The sequence below is a fragment of the Megalobrama amblycephala genome, linkage group LG2 (genome assembly GCF_018812025.1).
Source record: "Megalobrama amblycephala isolate DHTTF-2021 linkage group LG2, ASM1881202v1, whole genome shotgun sequence".
NCBI lineage: Eukaryota > Metazoa > Chordata > Actinopteri > Cypriniformes > Xenocyprididae > Megalobrama > Megalobrama amblycephala.
The window spans coordinates 42,364,408-42,374,252 of NC_063045.1; the positions used below are offsets into that span (position 1 = coordinate 42,364,408).

A 9,845-nucleotide genomic window follows, 5' to 3' on the forward strand; every position below is an offset into this window, starting at 1 on the left:
ATTACATTTCTCCAGTCTTTGTACTGTATTTTTGTATTTATTTTTATGTTATTTTCTGGAGCTACTGGGACAGACAGATAAAGGTAAATAGCCCACATTATGTCTGAGTCTGTAAACGGCCGTAAACAAGAGGCCAGAGACGCTGAAAGACGGACGCGAAAAGGAGACAATTCTGTAGCAGGCAGAGCAGCTCACTGTTCACGATGCTCGAAATATAGGAAGAAAATATAAACATTGAATTGGGGATGAGGGATTATGAATTCAAAAGGAGATCAGTCTTCAGGAAGATTTCGATGGCAATGCCATTTTATTTTCCTCTTACCTCCGAATAAAGTAGCTAATTATTAGCGCATTTCAGCTTTGTTTACAGGGGTAACGAAGGAAACGCTGTATCACTGCTGCACCATAAGCGCCACCTGCTGTCAGAGAGTGAATCTGCGTCTCATTCAGCCTGCTGTTTTTGTTTCATGCTTTTTTTGTGTGTAGCATTTATAATTTCACAAAGATAAAATCAGACCGTTCTGTTTTTGCTTTAAATCTTGAAATTAAATCTAATTCAAATAAAAAACAACTGCTCATGTAATGTGCGTAGCATCTTTGTTTGAATTGTGATTAAAAAGCAGTGGTTCCCTCTAATATGAAATGGCTATGTATTTTTGTTTATTATAATAATATTAATAATAAATATCTGCAACCAGTATCAGAATCGGCCAATTTGCTTGTAAAAATAAATAAATAAATCAGAATCTACATTGACCACGAAAAAAATACTAAATACAATCTGGGCTGTCTTTTTCTATCAAGTAGATCTTGTCTTTCAAAAAGGTCGAGGTCAGGGATCTTGGGCTTAAAAAGGTTGGTGACCACTGTTCTATGGCATCACTGCAAAAAAAAAAAAAACACTTTTGGAACCTCTATTGTTAAGAGTGAACACTACTGGGCAAAATTTTCAATAACTTATTATATTTTACTTTATTTTTGATCAAATAAATGCAGCCTTGGTGAGCATAAGAGACATAAGAGATTTTCTTTCAAAATGTATATAAATAAAAAAATCTTTAATAAATTAAAAAATTCTTAAAATCTTAATTATTCCAAACTTTTGACCAGTAGCGTCTGTTGTTCCCATGTTTTCTGTTTCTCTTTTCTACACTCTCTTTTTACATCCTAACACAGTGTGACCAAGATTTGACCTGTTTTGTTTTGTTTTATTATCTTTAGAAACAGAAAATCCATTCTATTCAAACAGAATGGTATAAAGATGAACCTTTGATGGGGCCACTCTTAGTTTGGGTGATTATTGAGTGTGCTCGTTGGGCCAATTGTGTAGCCTCGGTGGATTTGATAGAGTTTTGTCAAGGTGCAATCATTGCCACATCAGGGTTCAGATTCAGAGCAACCTGTATTTTTCTAAAGCTCAATGAAATGGCTGTAGTGGATTGAAGAGCAAAGTCACAAAAAAAAGAAAAGGAAAAAAAAAAAAAAACATCATAATGAGGACTGGTGCTGTCCAAAGTAGGACACAAAACTGGGTCCAACCATTTTCAAGTGCTGGTGCGTCATCCATAGAGAAATGCTCAAAGAACAAATTATTTGTTTGGGAACTGAGGACATAAAATTTATATAAGTATGACTTGTGTATAAACTTCTGAAACATCCAAAGAAGGTTTTGCTAATTGTTAATATCCTGTATGAACACTTTTATCTATGCTAACATGTCTGTTGCATCATTTATTATTCTCCGTTTGCTCTAATGTGATGGTTGAAATGTGCCACATTTGCATGGCATTAACTTTCTGCAGTACCTAATCTTTTTGTACACAGCTTCTGATGAAAGGAAGCTGTGTGATTTTTATTTTTTCCCCTTACCTCAGCAGGCAGTAAGCAGGCCCAGCAGTCCACAATGCCTCATTGAAATGCCAGACTTGAGAGGGGCAGTTGCTTTAAAAGGCTCTCTGATTACTCGCATCAATAGGACCCTATTTGTTGTGGCTCCCGCAGCAACTGCCAAAGCAGATGGGTTATAATTCAGGCCGATTTGCACTACTTAAATCCTATAATGATTCCCCAACACTCCCAAAGGCAAACGCTAACTGCCATCTCAGAAGTCTGAACGCTTCCGTGATGGACTGACTATAAAGAGAGCAGGTACGCGTTGACTTTCTGCGCAATCTGTCTAATTGTCAGATCCTCACATCGACGCCGCCCTATATCTATGCTACAGTTCTCCCTTGCGCCAAATAAAAAAACAAATCACCTAATGCAGCACTTGAAAGAGCAGCCCACAGTCATTTGTTTACAGGGTTCTACCATGACCAATTTGATACACAATATTTCAGACATCAAATGTCACTTAAAGGTACAGTTCACCCAAAATGAAAATTCGGTCATTATTTGTTCACTCTCATGGCGTTCCAAACCTGCATGATTTACTTTCTTCTGCTGAACACAAGAGAAGATGTTTTGAAAAATGTCCATATACTGTGAAGTCAATGAGATCCAACTTTTCTTCTGGACCCCATTAACGTTCATTGTATGGACAAAAATATTCTTCAAAATACCATCATTTGAATTTCACAGCAATGTCATATTAGTATTGTTTATATATTGTTATAGATTTTATTCATATTTTAAATTAGTGTTTTTTTTGTTTGTTTTAATTCTAGTTAAATTTTTAGTGATTTTGTTGTGTCATTTTTTATTAGTCTTTGTTCATTTTTAAAATATTATTATTTATTTTATTTCAGTTTTCCTTTTTAGTTGAGTTTTAGTTTTTATTTCCAGTTAGTAACTTTAGTGCTTCAACTTAAAGGTCCCGTTCTTCGTGATCCCATGTTTCAAACTTTAGTTAGTGTGTAATGTTGTTGTTAGAGTATAAATAAAATCTGTAAAATTTTAAAGCTCAAAGTTCAATGCCAAGCGAGATATTTTATTTAACAGAAGTCGCCTACATCGAACGGCCAGTTTGGACTACATCCCTCTACTTCCTTCTTTAATGATGTCACTAAAACAGTTTTTTGACTAACCTCCGCCCACAGGAATACACAAGAGTTGCGTTTGTAGAGTGTGTTTGTCGCCATGTCATCGAAACGCTGTTATTTTCATCAAGCAGTCCAATCACCGGGTCTGATTCCAGCTCAAATTGATAGGGTAAAATTAAAGACATGTTTACAATAACACTGAGCGCATACATCTCCACAGTATGGTAAGAGGCGTGACCTTTCCGGGCAAGGAGCGCTAAGCTGCTGTTGAATCACAACACAGGAACCGCTGGCACAATCAGAACTCGTTACGTATTTCTGAAGGAGGGACTTCATAGAACAAGGAAGTCATCAGCCCGTTTTTATGACAGTGGAAACAGCGGTATACAGATAAGTAAATTATGTGAAAAATACTGTGTTTTTTTACACGCGAAACATGAACACATGTTATATTGCACACTATAAACACAATCAAAGCTTCAAAAAAAACACGAAAAACGGGACCTTTAAACTTCATGTCATATGTGCTCTGTATCTGTCCTTGGACTTTTATGTTGAAGTGTTTCCTGTGCTTTATTTGTAATCAGTTTGTAGACTTTCTTGTTGATTAGTTCTCCCCAGGAGATTCCTATTAGCCACTCCCCCTTGTTATCTTGTTTAGCTTGTTTCCCTGCTGTGTATATAAGCCCTAGGGTCTTCCTTGTTACTTTGTCAGTCATTGTTTGATGTAATGTTCCTAGTGCTTTCTGTGTTTTTGTTTGCTGTTTGTTTTATTTATTAAACTATTCTGTACCCAGATCCACATCTCTGTCTGCTTTCACTGCTCATTACAGAACAACTGACCATTAACAATGGATCTAGCAGGAATGAATTGGAAACCCTGTTCCATCTTTCAAAACGGCCAGCCCATAGAAGAATATGTGGGGGAGTTTTTGGCTTTCAGCCATCTCGCTCCTTGAGATGACACCACACTGATGGACTGTTATTTTGAAGCAGGCTGGATAACAACAATGGTCAACTGATGCCAGGGAGAGATACCAGCTGGACCTTGGCACAGTATATAGACCTTGCCCTGTGGCTGTGTGGATCTCCCTTCACTTTGGGGGAAGTGGAGAAGGATCCGCCCCTTAAACATTTTTTTTATTTAGGGGTGGGGGTAGTCAATCCAGGCTCCGACGGCCATGGAACTTGGCCCACCGCAGATCTCACCATTAGCCAGTACCATCCCAGCAACTGGATCCATCTCATGGTGGAGAGGACCCGCCACGAGCAGCCAGCATCCCTGGGCCTTTGCCAGCCACTACTCACTCAAGCTTGCCGGCCTCTATGCAGTCAAACTGGCTGGCTGCAGTGCCACCCTTCTTGGAGGCAGATCTTTTGTCTACCATTCTCCCTGTAATGGCTACCGCCATTTTGTGTGTTTGGGCTGCACACACCTGTTTCTCCCGAGGCGGCAACAGCAGCATTCACTTCTGAACTCTTTGCGTCGTCAGATGTCTCTGTTACATCCGCAGGTGCAATTTCTGAACTCTCTGTGTCCCCAGATGCCTCTGTTATGGCCATGAGTGCCATTTCTGAACTCTCTGTGTCCCCTGAAGCCCCTGTTATGACTGCAGGTGCCGTTCCCTAGAGGCCAACTTTGAGTTCCCTGTGCTCACTACCAGCTCTGTTATGGCCTCAGAGACTGATTTTGAACTTCCTGTCCCATCACAGAGGTCATCCCTGAGCTTTCTGTCTGCCTGGACACGACCACGGATGTCACCCTTGAACTTCCTGCCAGCCCTGTTATGGCCTCAAGGGCCATCATTAACCTGTCTATGCTCTCTGTTGTAGTTACGCCTGCTCTACCGTGGTGGTCCTCAGCTCCGCCTTGGTGGTCTTCAGCTCCACCATGGTGGTCAACAGCTCCATCTGCTTCACCATGGTGGTCCTCTACTCTGCAATGGGGTTCTTTAGGCTCATCTGCTCTGCTGTGGTGCTCAATTGCTACGCCGTGGGAATCTTCAGATCTCTCTACTCAGCTGTGGTGGTCTTCTACTCCGCTGTGGAGATCTACAGGCCCATCTGCTCAGCTGAGGAGGTCTTTTGCTCTGCCACTGGGGTCTGCTCTCCTGTCAGCTCTCCAGCAACATCTACCCGGCCTCTCATGCTGCAAGCCCTGCTTGGACCACCCACTCTGCCTGCTCCACCATGGCTGCCTGCTCCACCCTGGTCATGTGCTTGGCTTGCTCCTCCCTGGTTCCCTGCTTTGCCACAGTCTCCAGGCCCGCTTCCTCTCTGCCCCCTGGCCCCCTGTTCTGCCTCCTCTCTACCACCCATTTGGACTTTTGATTTTGTTTGATTGTGGAACATCTGGAATCTGCTTCTTAACACTCTGTATCTGTCCTTGGACTTTTATGTTGAAGAGTTTCCTGTGCTTTATTTGTAGTCAGTTTGTAGTCTTTCTTGTTTATTAGCTCTCCCCAGGTGTTTCCTATTAGCCACTCCCCCTTGTTATCTTGTTTAGCTTTTTTTCCCTGCTAGCCCTAGTGTTTTCCTTGTTACTTTTTCAGTCATTGTTTTATGTAATGTTCTTCTTCCTAGTGCTCTCTGTTTTTATTGCTGTTTGCTTTATTTATTAAACTATCCCATATCTAGATCCACATCTCTGCCTGCTTTCACTGCCTGCTCATTACACTTTACCTTTTTTTTACAACTTAAATATTTATATTTTATTTAAACTTTGTTTCAATTAATATATTTTTTTAATAGTTGCAGTTTTAGTTTAAGATAATAACCCTGTTTGGAACAACATGAGGGTGAGTAAATGATGACCAAATGTTCACTTTTGGGTTAGCTGTCCCTTCAAAGGTGAAGTGTGTCACCAAACGGATAGTCCCATGCCAAACTCACCCCATTGGTTGAGCCATTGTTTGGGGCTGATGCTTAAACAAACAGCGCCACAGTATTTATAATATTCACAGAAATCAACCTATGAAAAGTATTGTCAATACATCTCTATATGGGATGGAATAGAAAAGTACTTTAGGATCAAAAACTCAGCCTTACCTTCATTGAGACCCATATGAATACTCCAGTAGCTCTGCAGACATTGTAGCTCCCTCTTCATGCCCCTCTTGCAGCGGCAGTCATACAGGGGGCTGTCCTGCAGCACCTCAAGGGCAGCCTGACACTCCCTGTTGGCCAGCATGGTAGTCCTGTCACGACCTACCAGGCACTGGCGCATGATACGAAAGCGTGAGCTGCACTGTGAGTTTTGGTTGCACACCTCACTGGCCCTCAGGCAGTCCATGGGGGCTCTCCAGCCATGAGTTCCCAGCCCTGAAAAGGCAGAATGGCTGGCCATGGAAAGTGCCACCTCATCTGTGGGAAGGGCATGGGCGTTATTAGATTGGGTAAGAGGTGGTGTGAAAGAAGTTTTTTATTTATTTGTATGTTTTTTAATATGACTTCATTTGAAAATGAACAAAACCAGTAATATTTATTCACTTGTTGTATTTATTCCGTCCCAAGCCTCCATTCACCATTTTTCCCCACAGTGACTTTGTCCCTACTAGTGGAAAGCATTAAACTAAAGCAACTCCTGTCGGTGGGCTAAGGAACTGCTCCAGTTGGCACTAAATTGAATTGCTTGACATTATATGACAGCTTTAAGTTACATTGAAGGCATGTCAAACACAATCCATCTTACTTTCAAAGAAAAAAAAAAATACTCTATTGCTTTTTCGCCATGTGCTGTTGTGAAGTCATTTGATGTGGGTGTGTCTGTTGCAGAAAATCAGTTTGATGGGTCCTACAGACCTTATGTAGCCCCGCCCCTTTTCAAGGCTGCTCGTTCCGGTTTGTAGTTCCACAGCATGAAGGTTAGATCTTACGGAGTTATGAATGAAACGCTCATTTTAAAATATTCCCCGTCTACTATAATTTGTTATGACATCCGCTTCAAGCATTAAAATGCTCATGATAACTCTACAATAATTAAATCCACTTTACCACCTAATTACTCTTCTACAGCAATGCCATAGAAACAGAGCTACCGCAAAAACGGAAGTTCGAACACAAAGATGGCTGCAAGCTTTTTATGGCACATATGGTCTATAGGCTATAAGAAGAAAACATTAAAACATTCAAAATGTGACTATATACAATATATGACAATACAACCTGAAAATGTAGATGTAAAAAAAAAAAAAAAAAAAAAAAAATCATAGGTGTATAAAATTATTTTATTACGTGGTTTTCTCCGTGCCTCCCCCTCCCGTGTTTTCAGCACCACGGACAGTTCCTCTTTAGCATGCACGTAGTAGCTACTCTACAACTGCTAGGCCTAAATTTAGCTATATGACGGACAACAAGGCATGATTTCATGTAGACTTACTTTTAAGCATAAGTAACTAATTACAACTAATGATAATAAATGGGGCACAATCAGTTGAGGTTCGCCTTGGGCAAGTGTCTTTGTGGTCCTATCTTCAACGCGACTTTTTTTAATTGCTTTTGGTTTTGGTTATAGATAGCTGAGTTGAATGTTAGACTATTTCGCCAGTGCACAGTTTGATAGAACACCAAAATGAAAGTGCTGGAACAGCGTACTGTTGCTATGGTTACCTCAAGCAACGCGATTTATGTCTACAAATATTTATTTGGCAAACAAATAAATATTTATGTCTACAAATATTTATTTGGCAGACAAATAAATATTTGTCTGCCCCAAAGTATTTAGGCTATGTCTACTTCTTATTTAAGCTATGTATCCCGACTCCCCGATCCACACATGAACCCTGGACCAAACATATATTCTTTAAAATGATTTAATTGAATAAACAAACAAATAAATGAATAAATAAGCAAGCAAGTATTTATTTTGCACAGCTTTAGATAATGTCTATAAAGTTCACAGGAATATAGACGAAACGCGTATTACCAAAGCAACAATAGTGCATTTAATTGAATTCAGAACTGTTTATGTTGCATCATCTCGAAAAATGCAGGTTTTGTTTTTTTGTTTTTTAGGTTTGGCAGCATGTCCACGCTATTTTCGTGATGAGGAGAAGTTTTGACATTGGTCTTAGTTCAGCACCTTTGGACCTGACAGCTCACGTAACAATGCCCGAAAGTTCTAATAAAACGAGCAATCTACTGCTAGTTGGCACGCGTTTCTGCGTGGTAAAATACCAGGCACATTGCACATTATCGGGAACGGAAACCTAGCCTCTCTAATATTACTGTTCGTTTAATCTTGATCTTTCCTCTGACCGAGTTATGTTGTAGCCTGTATGAGACTATCAACGTATAGAAGACTGCCCGTATGAAAGAAGAGTGAGTTCTGTAAACTGTCTCTTTGACCGTCAAATGCCTATTTTACTTAAACCATATTACACTCTCTCAATATGATACATGATTGTCTGCGTGGCTTTTCATCATTCGTTCATTCTCTCGAGTTATTACTTTTTGTCTACTGTGTCATTTATGAAAGATATGATGTATTACTTACCCAATAGAAACAGGACGCTCAGAATATTCAGTAAAATCATGATAGATCCCATTCGAACAACCAGTGAGGTATTACGATCCCAGATCCCGTTAATGTTCGCTGACAAATCCAACGGTTATTTAACGGACGTCTTTTCAAACCTCAGGTTCATTTCCAACAGTCAGTCGCTGGTTAAAATAGCGTCAGAATTTGTTTAAACCTTACAATTCCAGTACTTGGATATTTCCTTTTGGGACTTTTGAGAAGTAAGTGAGTAAAAAAAATACTAATTGACGTTTATTTGATGAAACTGTCCAACATATCCTTTCCACGAAAGCGTCGAAGCATTCCTCTAATTTGGGACGAAAAGGTAGCACGAGCCAGCTTTTTAGTCCGCGTTTCCAAATGTGAATGACACTTGAATATACGAACGTTAGATAAGCTTTAAAAACTTTTATTTCAGAGATGTTATGTTACAAACGGCAAAACTCCGAACGCCAAATAAGTCGCTTTTGACTTTCATATCAGCGGTTATTCCTGTATCGTACAGACGCATATTTTAAGCTCGTTCAAACTGAAGTTGGTTGTTAGCGTGAACTAAAAATCTCTTCGGACTCCTGTGAGGAGCAATAAATCTTCCTCGCTGGATAACCTCGACTAAGCTGGACAACCTTGACTTTCATCAGAAAATCCTTATGTGTCCACCAGCGTGCCTGTGGCTTCAGAACTGTCTTAGTTTTTCCGAGTCACTGATAGTGAAGAAAACAAACAGGAAAGGGGCACTTCCAGTTCCACTTATCGTCTGTTTTCTGTGGCGCATAGAAACGCTTTCTCCCACGGAACTGAAGTTACATGTCCGACCCTCGGGGCTCTGTCGCTCTTCACGTCAGAGCGGACGCAATGAAAACATATCACCGCATGAATCTGACCGCTGCGCACTGGCTGAGTGCACAAGGGCATCGACGTACCATAGCACAGTCATGTCTGAGACGACCTTGTACTATACAAATATGACTTGTTGGCACTCTTTTTGGGATTTTTTTCTTCTCCTCCAGCAGTAATTACTTCCCTCATATTTACAATTGTCTTTTAATATATATATATATATATATATATATATATATATATATATATATATATATATATAAGCTGCTCTAGTACATATATATATATATATATATATATATATATATATACATATATATATATATATATATATATATACATATATATATATATATATATATATATATATATATATATATATACTGTAATGAAGAAAGGGGCTAGGGGCTAGTTGTCACATGAGCAAACGTGTTTTCTTCAGCAGTGGTTTTATATGATGGGTTTAAAACATTAAAATAACATTATCACCACATTTAATTATTAAA

General features: G+C 39.6%; 1 protein-coding gene across 1 annotated transcript in view; it reads right to left on the reverse strand.

Annotated features, from left to right (window-relative positions):
* Positions 1–9,475, reverse strand: part of gfra2b (GDNF family receptor alpha 2b) — an 89,496-nt gene extending 80,021 nt beyond the window's left edge. Inside the window, exons 1-2 of the mRNA XM_048176520.1 lie at positions 8,476–9,475; positions 6,030–6,344 (exon numbers count right to left, since the gene is read on the reverse strand). Of these exons, the coding sequence (XP_048032477.1) occupies positions 6,030–6,344; positions 8,476–8,527 (367 nt within the window). The 5' untranslated portion in view covers positions 8,528–9,475. The remainder of the gene's footprint in view (positions 1–6,029; positions 6,345–8,475) is intronic.
* Between the last annotated feature and the right edge of the window lie 370 nt (positions 9,476–9,845).